This window comes from Podarcis erhardii, assembly GCF_964252035.2.
Source record: "Podarcis erhardii genome assembly, chromosome: 16".
NCBI classification, from domain to species: domain Eukaryota; kingdom Metazoa; phylum Chordata; class Lepidosauria; order Squamata; family Lacertidae; genus Podarcis; species Podarcis erhardii.
Genome location: NC_138514.1, coordinates 36,860,527 through 36,883,435, shown reverse-complemented (window position 1 = coordinate 36,883,435; position 22,909 = coordinate 36,860,527). Strand labels below are relative to the sequence as shown.

The window sequence follows — 22,909 nt, the reverse complement described above, 5'->3', positions numbered from 1 at the left end:
ACAGGCAGATGTCCTCCGAAAGGGCCAAATCCTGCCGCTGTCTCCCCAGCGTGAACAACTGCATGCCAGCAACAGCAAAAGGTATACCAGAATGACAACCTTGCAGAGGCTGGCTAGGCGGAAGACCAGAACGGAGAATCGCACAGAGATGCAGCAGGCACACTCATTTTCATTTCTCACGGCCCGTCATCCATCTGTTCCTACCCCATCTTGCCCTCCCCAGAGGATTCCTGGAGGGATTCATCCTGACCTGTCGTGCTTGAACTCCTGGGCAGCTCGGAGGAGCTCCTGGATATTCTTTGTGACCTGTTCCGTCTTGAGAATGACGTCTTCTGTGCTGGGCAGGCCCGGGTCCAGGTCGCCTTCCAGTGGTTCAGGTTCTGGGTGCAAGTCATCGTCCTTGCTGAGGTCCAGCAAGCGCTTCCCGTCCATGCTAAGAAGGGGGGGGGGAGAGAGAAGCAGAGTGGGTTTGGGGGCAGGGAAAGATGCTACCCTCCAGATCCCTGATGCCAACTCAGATATTGCCATCATCAAGAGCCAGGGAGGGTACTATTTCTAGGCAGGGAAGACAGAGAGTGCCAGAAGAATCTTTGCTTCTGTTTAAAGGAACGAAATAAGTTTCTAGTCCTTATGGTGGGTGAGGGGAGAGCGAGAGGAAAACCGCAGAAGCTTGGAGAATTGCTGAGCAAGATTTCCAGCCGTTGTAAAGGAGAGGGGAGATATCTGAGCTGCTTACATGACCCTCACATCCCAGTTTGTCAAAACAAGGATTGCACAAGAATGGCATAATGTTAGCAGGTTGCAGAACCGAACTTCCCTCAATGCAGAATTTGGCTTGCCGGCAGCTGAGGGGTGTCTCCAATGAAACTCTACTCAGAGTAGGCCCACTGCAGAGAATGGACCGCCTGTATTCATTTCACTGGCTCTGCTCCCAGGATAACTGAACACACTGGATGCAGCCTGGAATTCTTAGTCGCTTTTGAGCCACGAGGTCTTCTCAAGCAGCTAGTCCTGTGCAAGTCCCAGAGAGGGATGCCCTGCACAGCCCTCGCCCTCACCTGAGTGGCAGATCCCCGCCCTGTGTGTTGTCATAATCGCTGTCTGTGCCACTGCCGTGTCGGTCCAGTTTTCCAGTCTAGGAAGGAGGGGGGGAAAGAGAAATTGGGCAGTGTTAAAAGGGGGGGGGAGGTGGCAGGCACCCCTGTTGTGTAACCGGAGCAGAGGCTTGCTTTGCATGCAGAGGGTTCCCAGGCATCTCTAGTTTAAAGGAACTCCAAGCGCTGCTGCCGGTCAGAGCAGGTAATACTGAGCTAGGTGGACAAAGAGTCCAGCCAGGCAGGGAGTGGGTGGAGCCCCCTATTTTGCATGCAGAAGGTCCCGCGTTGAATCCCTGCCATAAAAGGCGGCAGGGCTAGGAAAGGAAGCACCCCTTGCTGAGACCCGGCATAGCTGCTGCCGGTCAGAGCAGACAGCATTGAGCTAGATGGGCAAAGAGTCTGATCTGGAATAAAAAGGAAGCTTCAGACACTCCCAACCCCCCAAACAAAAATGTCATAAGTCACCATGTGACGTCCGCTCTCTGGGGCGCAGGACAAGAGGGGAGACGACTGAGGGAATGGCATTGACGAGATGGAGCCGCCTTTCCGCATCTGAAAGGGAGAGGGCAGGAGGCAGCCGTTAGCCAAACGCAGAGAGACTGGATTCCGATGGGCAGAGGGATCACTTGGCAGAAGCCCAGGAGATTTTCTTTTCATGTCTTCTGTCTGGGTGTGGCCCCCAGCCCCCAGCAGCAGCCCAGAAGGAGCGAGATATATTGGTTTTTACACACATTTTCCAGCATATCATCCTTTTCAAAAATGTTGGCTACCACAGCCTAGGACTTCCTTCAACCTCGACTGATGGTTTTCTAAAGTCTTTTCTAAGTGCGCATCTTGTTACTATAATTATTGCTACAAATTCATATCTTAAATACAACTATTCGGAATTCCCTTCGCAATGATTTATATAATACTCCTTACAAAACTTCTTTTAACCCGACAAGGGATGTTAATTGATTACAATTGCTTTCAAATATATCATAAACCTCTTCCATTAGGAAAGCCTGGTCCTGCTGGTTCCAAATTTTCCTAGCTAGTCTCGCCATCTCGGCATAGTTCATCAGTTTCTCTTGCCAAGGAGATTTTATTTTCAAGCCTTCTGGGTGACCCACTTTGACCCACATAACACTCCTTCCACAAGTGTAAGAAACTCTTTTTTGAGTGTGGCAGCACCTACACTTTGGAACTCCCTGCCAATTGATAATCAGGCAGGTGTATGCTCTTTGGGGCACCTGATGAAAACGTTTTCACTTAGACAAGCCCACCCACACATTTAGAAACTGGTGCGAGTTCTAATCTGTTTTTAGTCTATTTTTAATGTAACTTTTTAAAAGCCTTAATTTTTTAATTTAATTCTTCTTACCGATAATTTTTTCGTTTTATCTTTTTTTTGTAAACCGCTTCAATGTTTCTTTCCTCCCCACCCCACCCCCCGCCCGGTAGTGAAGCAGTGTATAATTTTCATTAAATAAAAATGGCAACATTCGCCAACCTGGTGCCCTCCTGCTACTTTGGACTAGAGCTCCCATCAGCTCCTGGGTGAGCGAGGAGTTTATGATGAGGGCTACAGTCCAAACTATTTTTGAGGGTCTGAGGTCAGCAAAGTCTGTCGTAAAAAGCAACCGGGGGGGGAGGGTCACATTAGGGAGGCGGCCGAGCCCCAGATCTTTCACCCTGAGCCTCCCCCCTTTTTAAAACTTAAAAATAAAGTAAATAAATAAAAACTTTGCTCATAGGGCTCTGCAGCAAAGCTAGTGAAACCGCCTCCCTACCTGCCTTGGCAGGTTAGCGAAAATTAGCTATCTGTACATATAAACTAGCAGAGTGTTGTCATCACATTGGACCCCAAGCTTTGAAGGGTCTAGCAATGGTCCTGGAGGAAGCACCACTCACCCGGTAGATGCTGGTCTGGTTGTGGATGGAATACAAGGCTTCTTCGTCCACCTCCTGGAATGGCAGAAGAACAAAGGGGGTGAGCAGGGGGGCGACCCCCAACAAAGAAGCAGTGTCTGTTGGATTGCAGAATCCCAACCCTCCGAACGTCACTCTCCTCGACTCACAGCTCTGCACAGCAAGGAACCCACCAACCACTTTTTCTCGTTGAAAGCAAAGGATGTTGGGGCAGAACAAGAGGTCAGGTGGGAAAATGCACCCAAACACTTAACACCCACCCACAAATGCCCCCTCCTCTCCTTGGCACTCACCCCGGGGTGGAACGGGGTGGAGAGGCGGGTGACCAGGTCATCCATCGGCTGCTGGCCAAAGGGCTTGAGGGCTCCAGTGCCCGGCTCATACATGGAGAAGGCGTGGCGGTCCCGGCGGTGGGCTCCCGTGGCCGTGGAGGTCACGTGGCTGTGGTCGGGGCGCTCGCTGGGAGGTGGCGCTGCCGCCGGGTGGATGGGCCCCACCTGCTGGCGAATCTGCATGTTCTCCGCCTGCAGCTTGTGGATCTGAAATGCGAGAGGAAGGGGCACAGGACTGTCAGGGCTGGATCCGGCCGAAGGCAGCTCCTAACTCCGAAGGCGGAATCACAATTGGAGAGGATTTTAACGGATTGGAGGACTGGGTCAGAGCTAGCAAAGTTTATGCACTTATCAAATTTGTATACCGCCCATCATCTGCAGATTTCAGGGCAGTCCATAGCATAAACACGCAAGATAAAAACACAAAATACATTTTTTAAAAACCAGTTAACTCTACCCTCCCACTCCCATTTAAAAGGATGAATTTCAATAGGGACAAAACTCAGGTTCTGCACTTAGGCAGGAAGAACCAGATGCACAAATATAGAACGGGGAACACTGGCTTACTAGTAGTGCATGTAAAAAAGATCCAGGAGTCTTAGTAGATCCCAAGTTTCACATGAGTCAACAGTGTGACACAGCAGCAAAAAAAGCTCATGCTATTCTAGGCTGCATTGAGAGAAGTCTAGTGTCCAGATGAAGGGTGTAATAATCCCTCTCTATTCTGCCTTGGGATGCGGGTGGCGCTGTGGGTAAAAGCCTCAGTGCCTAGGGCTTGCCGATCGAAAGGTCGGCGGTTCGAATCCCCGCGGCGGGGTGCGCTCCCATTGCTCGGTCCCAGCTCCTGCCCACCTAGCAGTTCGAAAGCACCCCCAGGTGCAAGTAGATAAATAGGGACCGCTTACCAGCGGGAAGGTAAACGGCGTTTCCGTGTGCTGCGCTGGCTCGCCAGAGCAGCTTCGTCACGCTGGCCACATGACCTGGAAGTGTATCCGGACAGCGCTGGCCCCTGGCCTCTTGAGTGAGATGGGTGCACAACCCCAGAGTCTGTCAAGACTGGCCCGTACGGGCAGGGGTACCTTTACCTTTACCTTTATTCTGCCTTGGTCAGATTCCTCCTGGAAAACTGTGTTCAGTTCTGGGCGCCAGAGTTTCAGAGGCTTGCTCCCTCTTCCATGTGACAGCCCTTCAGATATTTGAAGATGGCTCCCATAACTCCTCTTTCCCAGTTTAAACATCCCCAACTCCCTCAACTGTTCCTCATCAGGCTGGGTTTCCAGACCCTTGGTCATCCTGGTTGCCCTCCTCTGCCCACCTTCCAACTTCTCAGCATCCTTCTTAAATTGTGGCACCCAGAACTGGACACAGCACCTCAGGTGTGGCCTGACCAAGGCAGAACAGAGTGGGATTATTCCTTCCCTTGATCTAGACCAGGGGTCAGCAAACTTTTTCAGCAAGGGGCCAGTCCACTGTCCCTCAGACCTTGTGGGGGGCCGGACTATATTTTTTGGGGGAAATAATGAATTCCTATGCCCCACAAATAACCCAGAGTTGCATTTTAAATAAAAGGACACATTCTACTCATCTAAAAACACGCTGATTCCCAGACTGTCCGTGGGCCAGATTTAGAAGGTGATTGGGCCAGATCCGGCCCCCGGGCCTTAGTTTGCACACCCATGATCTAGACCAGTGATGGCCAAACTTGGCCCTCCAGCTGTTTGGGGACTACAATTCTCATCATCCCTGACCACTGGTCCTGTTAGCTAGGGATGATGGGAGTTGTAGTCCCAAAACAGCTGGAGGGCCAGGTTTGGCCATCACTGATCTAGACACTAGACTTCTCTTGATGCAGCACTAGTTCTTTTTGCTGCTGCATCGCACTGCAGAGAACTATCTGGACCAAGAGTCGTGACGTAACCTAGGGCAGAGCCCTCCATTCCCCTGGCCTCAGCCGTCGATCCCAGACCCTTTCTTTCTTCCGCCTTACGAAGTTGCCAAATTTCACCGCGCGGTCGCTGCTCCTGTTCAGACCACTTCCAGGACGCTCCCTTCCCAACCCCCCCAACAGCAACCTGCCTCTCTCTGCAGCCGCCTCAGTTCGTCGCTCAGGCTGTTGTTGACTTTCATCAGCTGCTGCACTTTTGCTTCGGAGGCGGCCAGCGCCTTCTTGACCTCCAGGTACTCCTGCAGCGTGATGGGACCATCTGAGAGGTCCGAGGAATCCATGCTCTTTTTTTCCAAGAGGAGAGAGGGGGGGGGGAGAGAGAGAGAGCTCAGTGAGATGGGGTCATTACTGGGGTGGACACAAAAATGTTCCAGGCATAAAACAACATGCTTTGCGGAATGCTTGTAAATCAGTGCGGAATGCCAACAGCAACAAACCAAGCAGATTTTGCCAGGAAATGGGGTTCCCCCCTCCCAACACCCCAGACAAAGCTGGAAGAATTTTTGCCCTATTAGTTTCTAAACTGTACTCTATATTGCTTCATGTAATTTACAGATCTGTTAACCCCCCCTTACAAAGGTATAGGAACCAGATATTGGAACACATTCCCCCCCCCCAAAGGATTGGAACAAAACGTGAGAATCGTGACCCTAAAAATCTGTTTCCTTAGGGAAAACTCTTCGAAATGACTACACAGATGGTATCGTGCTCCTTTGCAAATGTCAAAAATGTCATTCTCCGGCGTTGGAAGGGTCGCAATAAACCTGGTACGCGTTATCATTTATGGTGGGAACGTAAGTCGGGGCAAGATTTCTGGAATTTGATTTTGATGGAAATGAAAGCTATGACTCAGGAAACTAGTCCTCATTGCTGATTGCCACACGTCACAGTTCCCTCCCCCCCCCCTTTTACCCAGGGGGGAGGCTTACCCGAGCGCGGTTATTGCGCCCTGCGTTGGCACTGCGGAGGGGCTCCTGGTCCGTGTCCTCGTCTGAGGCAACGCTGTCGTAGTCGTGTTGGTCGTCGAGGTCGCTGGGCCCGTGGAGAGAGGAGTCCAGGATCTCTGTAGGGACAAGGTGACAACCCCGTAAACAGACAGGGTGGACCTCCAGCCCCCCTGTTCCCACCGCACCCCATCTTTCTCTTGCCCCCTAACCTGTGGGGCTGGAGAGGCTTTTGCCCTGCTGCCGGCGTTTTGCCTCGCTTAAGATATCGATGATGAGGGTGGCAAATTCCCGGGCATTGAAGCGGGCAAGTTTCTGCCGTCCCTGGTAGAAAGAGAGAGAGAGAAAGAGAATCATCCACATGGGGGAAGGTGTACCAGCCCAGAACGGAGGCAGAGCTCAGCCCAGATCCATGAATCGCAATGAACACCCAGAGTCAGGATTAGGACTTTCTGCATTAAAAGACAAGACAGTTCCCCTCCTCTCCGTTTTATCTCACAACAACCTTTGAAGGTAGGATAGGCTGACAGGAGGTGACTGGCCCAAGGCCACACACATTGGGCTTCTTGGCCAAGAGAGGGATTCGAACCCTTGTCTCTCGCAGGTCCTATTCCAACACTCTAACCACTCCACTCCACTGGCTCTCTGGAATCTGAAGAGGCACCAGGAATTCTAGCCCTGGATTCAAGGCCCAGATAGAAGCCCCAACCAGCTCTCTCCTTCCCTGCCCTCCAAGAATTAACCACAGTAGGCAGAGAGGGCCGGCCTCAGCCGCGCAGAAATAAGTAGCGTCCCACCCGCTTTACCTGATTGCGCGTTGCAGAATATTCAGGGTTCACGGGAAGGAAGGGGACTGCACTGCGCTCCGTCACCAAGGTGCTGTGGTTCTGCGTCGTGAGCCAGACTTTGTAGGGAGAAAGGAGGGCAGGCAGAAAGGTATTGTTAGCCAGCTTTCTAGCCATCCGGCACAGACACATCCAAAAAGGTTTTGGGGGGCCAGGTGGCATCATCCTAAGACTTGCCCCGATAAGGGGTGGGCAGACCACAAATGCTTTTGCTGGAAGGGAAGGCTAGATGCAGCAATATCCCCTATGCTCAGTCCAGTGTGTTTCAAAATGTCTGCACCGGGGACACTGGGGAAATAACGCAAAATGGGAAATATAAGATGCTTTATTTTATCCATCTGATGGAGTGGACCCAATGGCCAAGAAGGCAGTTTCTGCGTGTGCTGTGGAGGGAAGTGAGGGACTCGTCCACGTGCGAAGGTAACCCATCTCGGAGAAGAAAAACTCTAATCCTAAAACTCTGCTGCCTTGCGGGATCTCTTTGGGAGAAGAAACGGCTCAGGAGCAAACCCTACACAAATTCGGAGTGGAGTCCCTAAGGAGGTTGGATGGCGCCTCGTACGCCTCCCTCCGGCAACTCCTGCAGCCAAGCTGGTGCCAAACGTCTTGCTCTGCTTTCCTCTGGACCACATCTTGTCATCTGGGCAGCCCAGGAGCTCCCTCTACCCTGCCCAGGCTTGCACCCCAGGGAGGAACTGCAAACACAGCTGTTTGACTTCACCCCCAGAGGCACACTCCATTGTCTCTCGGGACAGATGGATGCCAACCTATTTTATCAGTGCCCCTGAGGAAGTTTGAAAGCAGCACTAATTATGGAACTTGATGAACTGACTGGGAGACTCCGAGACCAGAGAGAAGAGACGGTGGAAGAAGATTGGAAGAAGTTTAAGGAATATTTGAAAAAATATATGTTAATATTTAAATCTTTGAATCGCTTTGGAAGTAGATATAGGCCGTAGGGTTAGAAGTAGAAGATAGGGTATTTTAAAATAGTATTATTTGTAAGTGATAAAATGTTAAGATTTTTAGGGTAAAAGGAAGCATGATTTAAAAAAATGGTTAGAAATTATGATATATGTAATCTGCTAAAGATGAGGTAAAATGAAAATGAGATGGGGGGACTTGGGGAAGCCCACCTAACAATGTTTAGAAAAAATAAGGATAAGACAAGAATTTGTTTGTATTGTTTTTCTGTTTGTGTTGTTTATTTGTGTTGTATTATTTCCCTTTATTCAAACACCACAGCTCGCGTCCGAATTGGTCCCAACGGCTCCCTTACCACTCCATTTCCAACGGCCAGGGGCGTCTGACAAGGTTGTCTCCTGGCCCCTTTACTATTTAATCTTTATCTTCATGATGCTCTTTCCCCTTTGAAGCTAGCAATTAAGTATCCTCCCCACTTAGCAGGCCACCCCGTTGCTTCCCTTTTCTATGCAGACGATGCCGTCATCTTATCCAGAACAGCTGCGGACCTAGCAAATGCAGTTAATGCATTTATCACCTATTGTAAGGCAGAAGCTCTTAATATTAATTATAAAAAATCGAAAGTCCTTCACTTCACTCGTTCCCGCAAACTCAAGCTGGAGCCGATTAAGATCACAGGTGGCTACTTAGAAAAGGTAAAAGCCTTTAAATACCTAGGCTTAATATTTACTTATAATCTCTCCTGGACCACCCATCTACAATCTGCTTCTCTTGCTGCTACCACGACCTCTAATGCCATTGTCCGATTTTATCACCAGAAGGGCGGCAAACACCTTCCAGCAGCAATTCAAATATTTAATGCCAAAGTTGTCCCTAAATTATTATATGGCTGCGAAGTATGGACTACAGCAATATCAGGCAACTTGGATCGCCCACTTCACATGTTTCTGAGATCTCTTTCTGGCGTCCCGAGATGTGTCTCAGGTGCAGCCCTACGACTTGAGTTTGCCCAGCCCTCAATTGTAAAACGAGCATGGAGTCGAGCCATTTCCTATAGCTCCCACCTACTAGCCTCGGATGCTCGAATCAGAGGTGGTTTCTCCAATCTGATCCTAAGAGACATTCATAATTCTCCTTGGAAAACTACAATTAATCTCAAATTCCACTCTCTTCTCAATTTGAACTGCAAAACTGTTTTTAACTTAGAGTATATTAGCCCGGTGGCCCTACCTCTAATCAAAAAGAAGCTCCAACAACTTGACTTCTCTAACACAGCTTCCCATGCTAGAGGGCCGTGTTCAGGCTTAGCCCTAGCTATTCCACCCCCTGAAAGGATTCCTCTATACTGCTTCACAATTCCTTCGGAGGCTAAGCGAAGGGCCTTTACCTGTGCCCGTCTCAACTGTTTTCCTACAGCAGTTCTGTCGGGTCGTTACTCCAGAGTTCCCATCGCAAATAGAACATGCACCTGCAACGACACGGCTCTGGAGACTATGGAACATGTAATGCTCTTCTGTCCCAACTGGACAGATGAAAGATCTCGGTTTCTAACTCCTCTCGTGAACAAGCTTCATCTCCCAATCCAGCCTTGGATAGTGTCCCTTCTTCTGCAGGATTCTGACTGTTGGATTACCGAGATGACAGCTAACTTCCTGCTTAGTGTGATGAAGAGGAAAGCGGCACCAACTTCTTCTTTAATACCACAGATGTAGTTGATTCGTCGCACACTTGAACCTGTTTTTGTACTCTCTGTCACTCGATGTTTTAAATCCCCTGTTACTTTTGTTACCCCCCCTTTTTTTTTCTTTTAAAGTATTTCGCCCAGGACGACATCCACTTTTATTTCCCCACCCCCATTTTATCTTGTCATTTCTATGTATATTATGCTATGGCCACGGCTAATGCAATAAATCGATATTGATCGACAAGAATTTGTTTGTATTGTTTTTCTGTTTGTGTTGTTTATTTGTGTTATAAAATGAATAAAAAAATGGGGGGGGGATTGAAAGCAGCACTAAATTGATGCTTCCACACCCCTTTACAGGCTCTCACTTTCTGTGCCGTTGTCTGCCCTATTTTGGAAAGAAAAGGGCTACATGCCCCCAAAAAAGAAGAAGAGTTTGGATTTGATATCCCGCTTTATCACTACCCGAAGGAGTCTCAAAGCGGCTAACATTCTCCTTTCCCTTCCTCCCCCACAACAAACACTCTGTGAGGTGAGTGGGGCTGAGAGACTTCAGAGAAGTGTGACTGGCCCAAGGTCACCCAGCAGCTGCAGGTGGAGAAGCGGGGAAGCGAACCCGGTTCACCAGATTACGAGTCTACCGCTCTTAACCACTACACCACACTGGCTCTTGAAGAGGATTCAAGACATGTTGGGCTACACTGATTGAAACTTTCATGCCCTATTCCAGCCTCTCACTTCCTGCACTGTTGTCTCTCCTTCTTAGGAAGGGACAGTTGGCCTGAAAGAGACACAGCAGTCCTTTCCTGGAAGTGATATCAGTGATGGCAGATCTGGTCCCTGCCTGGCCACTGTGACAACAGGATGCAGAATGAGGTGAGTTCCCCTTTGGGCTGACCCAGGGCTCTCTTCTAAGTTCTTGCTGAAATCTCCAAGCCACTGCTCCGCAAACATCACTGCCTTTTGGGTGTGTATTATTACCAATTCTCGGAGACACCCAGATGACAAATCTTAATCTGCCAGTCGTATCTTTAAGTACCCTTGAGCGACTCACTCACGCTTTCAAGGGCAGTTCCTTGTCCTATGAGCTGCCTCACAGGGCTGTTGTTGCAGGAGGATGCATACACACACACACACGACTACAACACAGGGAGCCATTGGTCCATCTAGCTCACTTACACTGGCTGGCAGCAGCCCTCCAGGGGTTTCAGGGCAGGGGGCATTCCTGGCCCTGCCTAGAGGTGCCATTGGGGATTTAACCTTCTGCATGTAAAAGAGGTGTTCTACCAGTGAGCTACAGCCTTAAGATGCAGGAACCTAAGAAGCTGCCTAATAATCAAGAAGCTACATGTATCACCTAGCTCAGTATTGCCAACACTGACTGGCAGAGGCCCTCCTGAGTTTCAAACCCAGCACTTCTGAGAAATGCCATGGGGATTGAACCCAAGACCTTCTGTATGGAAACCAGCTGCACTACCACTGAGCTCTTCCCCTAAAAACAGAGCAAGATTCTAGTCCTCATGAGTCCAAATAAAGGGCTGGTTGAAGCTGGAACATAAGAAACCACCTTATTCTGAGTCAGGCCATTTGGTCCATCTAGCTCAGTGCTGTCTGCACTGACTGGCAGCAGCTCTCCAGGGTTTCAGGCAAGGGGTCTCTCTTTTGCTGCCCAGGGATTAAACTTGACACCTTCTGTATACAAAGCCTTACTCCCCAGCTGTGGTCCTGCTTCTAAAGTCAGGTTCCAGTCCTCATGGTTCTGCTGGATTTTGAACCCAGGACCTTCTGCATGCAACAGAGATGCTCAGCAAACGAACCACAGCCTTTCCTCAGAAATATGATACTGCAAGTCAGACAAGCATGCTCACCAGGAAGGCAATCTCACGCCAAGCGCTGGTGGCAGAGGCAAATTACTTCCACGTAAACATGTCCTGTCGTTGGACTCTTCAACTGGGAAAGGCCAGCTGCTCCTCTTTCCCCTTTTATCATCATCATCATCGATAACAGTTGCGTCAAAAGCTGAAAACGCACTCAATGTTCCTGCTTCTCCAGAAATACAAACACCCCAACCATGCTCCCCCCCCACAAAAAAACCAGGCAAGTCCCCAGCTCCACTCGCGCCACCCAGATCCCTCGGAGCACAGCTACAAAGACAACAACGCTTGTACAGATTACAACCTCCCTGCGGCCTTTTTGAAAGCCACCCCTTTCTGCAGGTAACTTCTGGGAAGAAGAAGAATCTTTTTAAAACTGCAAGGGAGGAAACCGGCTACTCCCGAGTCGCAGGGAAGGGAGCAGCCTTGGCTGATGCCCAGACAGGGTGGGTGTTGGTGTGGGGGGGGGGTGACCCACCCACCCCCATAAAGGAATCCAGCCTGGGAGTTCTCTGGTCCCTAAAAGGGCTTGCAAGCCCCACCCCAAACTCAGCAGGCTCCACGAAAAACCCACCCACCTCGCCCAGGGACAATCCAACCGCTGCCCACCCCCCAAATGCACACACAAACATCCTCTTACCAGCTTCGTCCGGACTCTGGGGCAACTTTTAGAAAGGGGCCTGGAGTTTGCAGAGGGAGCAAAAGGGAAGATTTATCTCTGCAAAGGATTCTGCCGGGCAGGAATGAAGGGGGGGGAGGGGAGGCCCGCTCCAGGGTGGCCGGGAAAGAGAGAAAGTGGCCACGTTCCCACAGAACCGCAGCCAAAGCGCTTCGTTCTGCCGCCTCGCTCTTTTGGGTGGGTGGGTGGGAAAAGAGGGGGGAGATTCGCTACAACGCAGGACTTAGCCTGCTGGAAGATGTCAGGCCTGCCCCCCCTTCCCAAACACCCCCCCTTCCCACGCCACTCTCCCCCTTTCCCTGCTCTCCCAAGGGGCTGGGTTTGGGGATGACTCAGCCACACGGCCAAGATTTCGGGCTTTGGGCCAAGGAGATGAACGAGCCGCGCCTGGGCAAGGAATCGCTGGCGGGGTGTTTTTTTTCCTTTCTTGCCGGAGGAGCGGACGAAAACGGATTTGCAAAGATGCCAGGAGCAGCACTTTGCGGGGTTGGGCAGCATGGAAGAGAGGGAGAGGTCTGGTCAAAATCCTGCATTCGAATCCCGGCATGAGGGTTTTCCTACAATGGGAATCCAGGTGGCAGTTGTGGGAGACGGGATGCTGGACCAGACCCCCCCCCTTCAATGCAGGAATCCCAGCTAAAGAATCCATCCAACCTCTGCTTTAAAACCTTAAAAGCCTTTGGTCTGATCCAGCAGCCAGGATCTTCTTAGGCTCTGACCTCGGACGCCAGCGACAGAATTCAGCTTTCGGAGAAGGTGAATTTTGGTTTTAAAGAGGCAGGCTCCCAATCAGGATGCAAGGGCTGTGCTAGCCTGAGGCTGATGTTGTCTGAAACATCTGGAGAGCCCTAAGTGATCTGCAAACAAACCACTGACCATTTTCCTCCCACAAGCTAAACCGGGGGGGGGGGGCAGAGAAAGGAAATGAGCCACACACATTGCACTGATTCAGGAACACAGGAGAGGTTTCAATGGGCTGTGCACAAACCATGCATTTAAAATGTGTTCCCCACCCATTGCAATTAAAAAAGTCCTGGGAACTGTAGTTTTCTGGGAAATATAGCCCTGCGTGGGGTAAACTGCAGTTCCCAGGACACTTTGGGGGGGGATGCGCTTTAAATGTGTCTTGCATGTATGGTGCACACACAGGCTGATGCACGGCAAACGTGCGTACCGAATTCGAATCTTAGGAAAGGGAAGGTAGGTGTGGAGCATGCGGGAATTGCGACAAGGAGCCAGCTTGCCCCGTATTTATTCTCACACCTGGGTCCCACTCGCTCAAGATGAAAACCAAACGCCAGACATTTTACACACACAGACCAAATCTGAAAATTGCAACCATTAAGAACTCACACCAATCTTTACTACAACAACCCACAAATTAAAATGAACTTCAGCACCAAAACGAGACAGACCAGCAACAGCAGAACTAAATAATTAGAGGCTCTGGCAACATAATGCTCATTTTGCATTTGTAAAAAAAAAAACCCCATCATTTAGTATGGCAGCACCCAGCCTCTGGAACTCCCTGCCTCTTGACACCAAGAAGGTGCTTTCGCTATACTTTTTCCAGCACCTGCTAAAAACATTTTTCGTTAGGGCAAATGCAGAATGCTGACGTTTGTTTTTATCTGATTTTTAAGCTTATCGTTGGTCTTAATTTTCTTTTGTAGGTTTTAAACACTGCTTAGAGTTTTGCTTCTTTGCTTTGCAATCGAGTGTTATGTAACTTTAATGAAATAAAATAGTTTCTTAAAAAAACAACAACGAACACCACCAGAATAAAACACCAAACTAGTTTTAAAAGCAGGCAAAGGGTGAGGGGCGTAGTGAAGGGACAGATGAACCCTACTCCCCCCCCCCCATTGGAAAGTAATGGCATCTTTTTGCCCCACAAACACCCCTGCCTCTTTTCCCCAGGGCTGGCACAAGACATTTTGTAGCCTGCAGCGCAGAACAAGATGGCGGCAGCTCTGCGCCCACATACAAAAGACATTCAGACCAGTAGGAAAAACTTCCTTTAAGCGTCCTCTGTCTCAAAAGAAGGTGGCAGGCAAGCTCAAGGAAGGAGCAGAGGAACCTCACATTTCTGGCCTTCAGGTTCTCCATAAGTCACCTCACACCCAGTGGCGTAGCATGGGTTGTCAGCACCCGGGGCAAGGCAAGTAATTTGCGCCCCATAACCCGTGGATTTGCGCCCCCTAACCCGTGGATTTGCACCCCCTAACCCTAACCCCCAGATGTTGCGCCCGGTGCGCCCGGCCCCCCCTGCACCCCCGCTACGCCACTGCTCACACCCCAGGGAATTATGGGTTGTCAGTGTGTGTGGGGGGGGACGACAGCTCTCTTTCCACCATCACCACCACCCACAGTGGACGCCAGTGAGCAGAACACACAAGAACCCTGGACCAGAAAAATGATTCCAGGCGGTTCTCGCAATTGAGCCAAGTTGCATTGACGTGCCCCCCCCCAAACTAATAATCTTTAGTCTCTTCTTGGAGTAAACGACTAAAATACTTTATATAAAAGGGGTGGGGTGGGAAAGAAACCACGTTCTTTCAAATTTCAGAACAGAAACTGCCATAATCAATGTTGGGGCAGAGGCTTAATTGTAGAATTGCAGAGTTGGAAGGGAACGAAAAGATTCTCTAGCCCAACCCCAGCAATCGCAGTTAAGGGGAGTAAATACAAGGCGAGACGAAACAGAGAAATAAGTTTGGGCAGTGGAACTAGAGCAGGCATAGGCAAACTCAGGCCCTCTAGATGTTTGGGACTACAATTCCCATCATCCCTAGCTAACGGGACCAGTGGTCAGGGATGATGGGAATTGTAGTCTCAAAACATCTGGAGGGCCGGAGTTTGCCTATGTCTGAACTAGAGGGTGTTGGAGGGAGTCTGGATGAAGCCAGAATCCATCCACATACAAACCCAATAATAATAGATTCTTCCAATGATATTACCACAAGCAACTGAGTGCATATTGCCACCTAAAGGCCAGAGGAAGAACTACAATGAACAAACTGATTTTTAAAAAGGGGGAGAGAGATTTTATCAGCCCCTTATTCATAAGTCTTCAAGCTGGGCAAAGCCTATAAGCATTGGAATCTCCTTCCCCCCCCCCCCCAAGAGACCAGGAGGATATGACTGAGAAAGGGGAAAGCCCCACCCTGACTCAACAAGGGGTTAGATGACCCCCCAACTTCAAGACCCCCACCCCCAAAACTCTTCACCTGCATCATTCTCCCGGCGATCCACTTCATCGTAGACGTCCATGGCGAGTTCCTCAAAGAGACGGTTGCTTAGCTATAGATAGATAGATAGATAGATAGATAGATAGATAGATATTTGGGGTGGGAGGGGAAAGAAATGAGATAAGTCGGTTCATTAACAGGGTTCCAGGTGGTAATTGGGGAAGGAAAGTGTCAGAGCAGAGAAAGGAATGGTCTCAAGAAGAAGAAGAAGAGTCTGGATTTGATATCCTGCTTTATCACTACCCAGAGGAGTCTCAAAGCGGCTAACAATCTCCTTTCCCTTCCTCCCCCATAACAAACACTCTGTGAGGTGAGTGGGGCTGAGAGACTTCAAAAAAGCGTGACTGGCCCAAGATCACCCAGCAGCTGCATGTGGAGGAGCAGGGAAGCGAACCCGGTTCACCAGATTACGAGACTACCGCTCTTAACCACTACACCACACTGGCTCTCCAGAGCAGAGAAGGGAATGGTCTCAACTGGGCGGTCCAAACAGGGAAGCGTTGCTTAATGGTTACAGCCAGCCAGGAGCCCGACTTGTGAGTAGGAAGTAATCCCATGATCCTGAGGTTACCCAAGTAGGTTGTGGGGGTGGGATTCCCGGGGGGGGGGCAAGAGTGCAAGGGGGCAGGGTGTGTGTGCGTGTGCTAGAGGTGTAAACGACTCTCAGATTTCCCCAAAGCTGAGGTCACTGGATCAAGTTCATCAGTTTTGTCGAACTAATTAACCTCCATAGTTTTAATTGGATTTCTGAACAACTGTGCAATCAATGGCTTTGAATTTCATTGCGTTGTTATGTTCCTTGGGGATGTAAGATGCAGGAGGGAAACTTGCTTTATAAACTGAAGGCAGCCCTGTTTATGGAAGCTTTTAATGTTTAACAGACCACTGTATTTTTATACTTTGTTGGAAGCCGCCCAGAGTGGCTGGGGAAACCCAGCCAGATGGGCGGGGTATAAATAATAAATTATTATTATTATTATTATTATTATTATTATTATTATTATTATTATTAACTACTTAACACTGTATTCCAAAGAAAATCTAAAGTACTGTACTTTTCCGTGTATAAGGCGCCCCCTAATTTTGGGGACTCCAATTTCAGAAAATGGCCCAGGTTGCAATCACTCGCGCTGGCTAACAATCACTCGCGTCTGCTATAATCATCTGCCCAATCGCCAACAGCAGAAGGAAATAGCAAGCACAATTGCCGCAGCGGCAACCAGTCCTCAGCTGCCCTTGCCTCAGCCGCCAATCACACCACAAATTGCCAATGACAATCTGCAGCTCGCAGCTGCAACCAATCACCCCGTTTTTAAATCTTATTTTTGAGTAAAAAAACACACCCTAGTCTTATACACGGAAAAGCACGGTCACTTTTAAAAAGCAAGTAGGGAAAGAATGCCTCTATTTGGAAGAAACTGCCCCCCAAGAGAGAAAAGGAACGTCTTTATTCAAAAGAGGCACACCCCCCCCAAGAAGCAATGCTTCTATTTAAAAGAGGTTTTCCCTCCAGAGACAGGGGAATGCCCTTATTTCAGGGATGGGAGGGGATCTGCAGGACCTCCAGATGTTGGAGGTCTGTGTCTCCCAACTCCCATCATCAAGAAACATCTGGAGGGGGTCATGTTGGCTCTCCAGTTCAGGGGCAATAAAACAGCACGATTTCAAGGGGGGAGAAAGCCTGGGGCGGGGGCCTCCTGACTCTCAGGGACAGGCTTACGACACCCCACCCAGGAACCTCACCCGCCCCCCCCATCACCAACAACACAACCCAGAACCGTCCTCAATAATCCCTGGAAGAAGACTTACCGCCTGCAGTTTCTTCTTGGCTGCCTTGGCGAGCTCAGAGAGGTCCAGGCTGTTGGGGAGGAGGGCAAAGAAGCCGTCAATCTTCCAGCGGAAATGAAATCGGAGATCAATGCCCATTTCCATGCACCCCACCAACACACCCCCACCCCTTACATCCTCCAAACACTGCCTGGTGCCAGACCATTCACATCTGCAGAACACCCCCAACGAAGAAGTTGCGACTAACAGATTTGTAAGGGCTGGAGGATTTTAAGCTGAGGGTGGATGGCCATTGCTCAGGGATTCCTTAGCTGGGATTCCTGGGGTTGGGCTAGATGACCTTTGGAGGACCCTGCCAACTCTACAGTTTTATCCCGCAGAGCCTGTAAGACAGAGCTATTCCGCCTGGCTTTCAGCTTGAACTTAGCCTGATCTTTTATTCCCCTTTCTTCCCTCCCTCTCCCCTTTTTATGAAGATTCCCCGCTCTGGGATCCCACAGCTAATTCTCCCCTGGTCTCCTCGCTGGCCCAAATAGGACTAATTTAGCCAGCTAGCCCTGGTGATCATCTAATGTTTATTGGATGGATTTCCCCCTAAATTGATGTTAGAACTTTGAATTTATTGTTATTCACGCTTTTATACTGTATTTTATGCTGGTTTTTTTGTTGTATCACAATTAAGTGTTTTAAATTTGTTGTTAGCCGCCCTGAGCCCGGTTTTCTGAACCAGGAAGGGTGGGGTATAAATAAAATTTTTTTATTATTATTATTATTATTTATTATTTATTATTATGATAATTGAGGGAGGAGGCAGGTTCATCTACAGACCGATGGATGCAGGTCAGAGAGCGCTGGAGATTATAGGCCCTTCTTATGGCCATTTATATCACACTTCTGTCCGGTTTCCATTCGACTTTGCTTGCCGCCAGTGGTGGCAACATTTAGCCAAATCTGGCAAACCACAGCAAGAACCGGGTGCTGGGCTAGGGGGTCTCCAGCAGCCAGGCTCTCTTTGGATCCCTAGACCCTTGGGCAGATTCTCTCAAGGGCAACCTTCTAAGCATTGATAATCCTGGGGATTTTCCAGCCCTGCAGAAGACTGGGGGTGTGGGGAGAGACTGACAGGCCGAACACAGCCACAAAAATATTCTATTTATTCCCACCCTCCCTGCCCCTTTGCCTCCAAACTCCTCCAAGCCCACCCCATAAAACAGACACTGATAATCCACATTATATCTCCCTAGACCCCACAGAAATTTGGGGGGGGTGTGTGGGGCACACAGGGCGATGGTGTCGTCATGCAGACGGAAGCTGAAGCCTTGGTACCTTTGAGACATGCATTTTGGGCGCACTCTGAACTCCGAAAAGGCAGCGAGGGGTTGGAAAAAAAGAGAAGTGAGGATGTTAAGAAAAAAACCAAAAGCAGAGCGTTATGTAGGCAAAGGGTGGGGATTCGCACTCGCCTCCTGAAGGTCTCGCAGGTGCTTGCTGGGTCAAGATATCAAGCCAGTCTCTCCTTGCCTAACACTGACCCAGACCGTGCCCAAAACTGAGCCGAGGGATGCAGTGAAGGGGGTCGGACTAGATGACCCTCAGGACCCCTTCCAGTACAATTCTATGCTTCTAAGACCCAAATACACCACAGTCTGGGGGCCTCGACAAGCAGCCAGGACCCACTGTATCTGGTGCAGAGGACCCCCCCTTTGGGGTGGGTGAGAGCGACCCACTTAAGAACCCTCCTCAGAGGGGCCACCACCACTCAGCCCTCGAGGCAGAAGCACCCAAAGGTCAGATCTGAGGAGCAACGATGGGGAAGGCTCTTGATTCAGCTGTAGACAGCTCAGTTGGTCAAGCATGAGACTCTTAAACGCAGGGCTGTGGGTTTGGGTCCTGCCTTGGGTGAGATTCCTGCACTGCAGGGGGTTGGACTACAGGACACTAGTGGTCTCTTCCAACTCAACAATTCTATAATACAGTCGAAGCTTGGATCCCGAACACCGTTTTTGCTCCTGAACGCTGCAAACCTGGACGTGAGTGTTGCGGTTTGTGAACGTTCTTTGGGACCCGAACGTCCAGCGGGGCTTCCGATTGGCTGCAAGAACTTCCTGCAGCCAATCAGAAGCCACGCTTTGATTTCTGAACATTTTGGAAGTCGAACGGACTTCTGGAATGGATTCCGTTCGGCTTCCGAGGTACAACTGTACCAGGATGCGGTTTAGGAGGCCAGAGCAGTCGTTCTCAAAGTGGGAGGCCAAGAGGCAAGGAGGCAGCAGGGGGTGCAAATGACTATCAGACTTTGAAACAGCGGGCCTCCCTGCATCAAGTCCGCCAGTTCTGTTGAGTTGAATGGTTTCAATTGCATTTTGAACAAACATGCCATGAATTGTTACTGTTCCCCACCTGTCTGCCATTTGCGGGATGATGTAATGCCCATTCTTGTGGTCTGCGTAGAGAGACAAAATAAAGAAAGGAAATGGATTGAGTAAGATTGAGAGCGGCTTTGCTGAATCCAGTCGCCCTGCCCCCCTTGCACAGAGGCAGGTTCGCAGGCTCACTGGGACCCCTGCATTGGAGGGGGTTGGACTAGATGACCGCTGGGGGTCCCTGGGCCAACTCCCTGGTTCCACAAAGATTAGCAGGATGGCTCATTCCCCAGCACCACCGAAATATACATTCCCACTTGCTCTGCTGCAGCAGAAACAGTGGATGCCAGGAATTATCTGGAAAGGTAAGGATTTTAAACAACAACAGCCATGCCATCATTACGTGTGAGCGAAAGAGCAATGGCCCCGTGGTGAAGTTTCCTGGGAGAAGAGCGACGGAGAGGAATTTCCTAAACAGAATCAAGTCACGCCACTCTTGCCTTAACGGTAAACACAATTCTGATCGCTACATTTTTTAATAAAGCAAGAAAAATAGCAATATTGCACAAAAGGGGAATTTGGGAAAGGACGAGCGAATCACACGAGCAGAGCAAAATGCCTTATCCTGCGTAAGATTCATTGGCTCATCAGGCTCAGTGTTGTCTACACTGACTGGCAGCTGTGGCTCTGCAGGGTTATTTTTAAGAGGGGGAGCTGTCTCTCTCAGCCCTACCTGGAGACGCCGGAATTGAATATGGGACCTCTAGCGTGCAAAGCAGATGCTCTCCCAACAAGCTGCAACCCTTGTCTTAGAAATCACCGTACTTTTCGCTCCATAAGACGCACTTTTCCCTCCTAAAAAGTAAGGGGAAATGTGTGTGCGTCAGCGTTCCCTTTAAAGAGCAGCGTGGAGCGTGTGTGCGGCTCTTGGGGGCTTTTCCCCGAGGAGGGAGAAGGGCAGCCTGTCAGTCCCTTCCTCCTCCTCGGGGAAAAGCCCCCAAGAGCCGCAAACACACTCCACGCAGCTCTTTAAAGGGAGTGCTGAGCAGAGCCTGTATGCATTCCAGGCTCTGCTCAGCGCTCCCTTTCATGAGCCGCGTGGAGCGTGTGTGTGGCTCTTGGGGGCTTTTCCACTTCACGGAAAAGCCCTCAAGAGCTTTAAAGGGGAAACCTCCCTTTAAAGAGCGCACTGAGCGTGTGTGTGGTGCTTGCAGGCTTTTCCCTGAGGAGGAAAAGCCCCCAAGAGCCACACACAGCTCCACGCGGCTCGTGGAAGGGAGTGCTGAGCAGAGCCTGGAATGCATACAGGCTCTGCTCAGCGCTCCCTTTAAAGAATTTTTTTTTTCTTGCATTCCCCCTCTAAAAAATAGGCGCGTCTTATGGAGCGAAAAATACGGTAGATGTTGGTCCTCAAGGTTCTGATTTAGGAGCCGATTTAAACAGGAACACAGGAAACGGCGTGTGTTAGCTCAGAGGGTTGCAACTTTGCATGCAGAAGGTCTCAGGTTGAATCCTGGACACCTCCAGATTGGGTTGGGAGAGATGCTTTATCTGAAATGTTGGACAGCTCCTGCCAGGCAGGGGAGACAACACTGAACTAGGCTGGCCAGTCGCCTGGCTCAGTGCATGGCAGATTCCCTGTTTCCACTCTGCAGCTCTTTTGTCTTGAACAGGGACCCCTCCCTGAGCCCCCAGCTCATCTGTGTTCAGAAGGGAGGCTGGACAGGCCGCTCAGCGGGAAGCTGCTGCAGTAGGTTGTTATCCCAGAAGATTGGCTCCCTCCCGCTTGGAACATGGTTCTCTTACCTGGCTTTCGCCCGCAGAGGTAGAAAGCCAGCCTGTCCGTCAGCTCGTACTGGCATTCCACCAGGCGCTCGGCCAGTTCGTGCTGAGACGCCTGCCTGTGGCAGGCCAGGTAGGCCAGGGAAAAAGAGAGAGAGAGAGAGACCCACCCCAGTAAACAGGACTCGTTACAAACTTAACACAACAGAGCAGATCTGCAGCGATCAGGAACCACAAATATTATTATTATTAATATTATTATTTATTTGTACCCCGCCCATCTGCCTGGGTTTCCCCAGCCACTCTGGGTGGCTTCCAACAAAGATGAAAAATACATTAAAATGTCACACATTAAAAACTTCCCTAAACAGGGCTGCCTTCAGATGTCTTCTAAATGTTAGGTAGTTGTTTTTCTCTTTGACATCTGGTGGGAGGGTGTTCCACAGGGCGGGCACCACCACCGAGAAGGCCCTCTGCCTGGGTCCCTGCAGCTTTGCTTCTCGCAATGAGGGAACTACCAGAAGGCCCTCAGTGCTGGACCTCAGCGTAAGGGCAGAACGATGGGGGTGGAGACGCTCCCTTCAGGTATACTGGGCCAAGGCCGTTAAGGGCTTTAAAGGTCAACACCAACACTTTGAACTGTGCTCGGTTAAGTCCAATCAAAGGCAACTATGGGGTTGTGGCGCTCATCTCGCTTTCAGGCCAAGGGAGCCGGCGTTTGTCCACAGACAGATTTCTGGGCCATGTGGCCAGCAGGACTAAACTGCTTCTGGCGCAACGGTGACGGAAACCAGAGTGCACGGAAATGCCGTTTACCGTCCCATTGCAGTGGTACCTATTTATCTACTTGCACTGGTGTTCTTTCAAACTTCTAGGTTGGCAGGAGCTGGGACAGAGCAATGGGAGCTCAACCCATTGCGGGGATTCGAACTGCCAACCTTCTGATTGGCAAGGCCAAGAGGCTCAGTGGTTTAGACCACAGTGCTACCCTGTTAATAGGCAATATTGGGCCAGAAGTGGGAGAGGCTAGAGTCAGAAGTGGGCGGGGCTATGCATGTCATTCTTATAGACACTCTCACCTGGCATAATCGATGGGGCTGCGTCCGTTCACGTCAGGCGCCCCAGGGTCCGCCCCGTAGACGACGAGCAGCTCCGCCTGGAGGATCTGGCCCGCCTTGGCAGCGACGTGCAAAGGTGTCGTCCCTTTCTCCTACAAAAAGCAGAGGATTTTGCTCTACCACCGCACACAGCGCATGCCCAGAGGCACTCTTTCTCTCTCCCGGCTGTTCTACAGCCGGGCTCCGCCAATTAAGCGAAAAGGGCAGATATTCCGAGGCCTAGCAGGGTAAGAAACCCGACAATGGGAGATGGGGCAGTGGCGGGGGCTCACCGGGTGGAAGAAGTTGGCCTGGGCGCCCAGAGAAAGAAGGCGCAAGCAGGTTTCCAGGTTCCCCGTCCGGACGCTTGAATGCAGTTGCTGCGGAGGAAGG

The 22,909-nt window shown here is 50.2% G+C and overlaps 1 protein-coding gene across 4 annotated transcripts in view; it reads right to left on the bottom strand.

Moving 5' to 3' along the window:
• Positions 1-22,909, bottom strand: part of GIT1 (GIT ArfGAP 1) — a 53,670-nt gene that overhangs the window by 2,976 nt on the left and 27,785 nt on the right. For 2 of the 4 annotated variants that reach the window (XM_081844117.1, XM_081844118.1), the window contains exons 5-20: positions 22,810-22,896; positions 22,499-22,629; positions 21,444-21,538; positions 19,675-19,717; positions 18,601-18,627; positions 17,296-17,344; positions 15,466-15,538; positions 7,036-7,133; positions 6,442-6,553; positions 6,215-6,348; positions 5,417-5,569; positions 3,302-3,547; positions 2,991-3,044; positions 1,563-1,649; positions 1,059-1,135; positions 251-433 (exon numbers count right to left, since the gene is read on the bottom strand). In XM_081844117.1, coding sequence (XP_081700243.1) covers positions 251-433; positions 1,059-1,135; positions 1,563-1,649; positions 2,991-3,044; positions 3,302-3,547; positions 5,417-5,569; positions 6,215-6,348; positions 6,442-6,553; positions 7,036-7,133; positions 15,466-15,538; positions 17,296-17,344; positions 18,601-18,627; positions 19,675-19,717; positions 21,444-21,538; positions 22,499-22,629; positions 22,810-22,896 — 1,649 coding nt within the window. The remainder of the gene's footprint in view (positions 1-250; positions 434-1,058; positions 1,136-1,562; positions 1,650-2,990; positions 3,045-3,301; positions 3,548-5,416; positions 5,570-6,214; positions 6,349-6,441; positions 6,554-7,035; positions 7,134-15,465; positions 15,539-17,295; positions 17,345-18,600; positions 18,628-19,674; positions 19,718-21,443; positions 21,539-22,498; positions 22,630-22,809; positions 22,897-22,909) is intronic. The other 2 variants (XM_081844119.1, XM_081844120.1) reach the window with 1 other exon arrangement.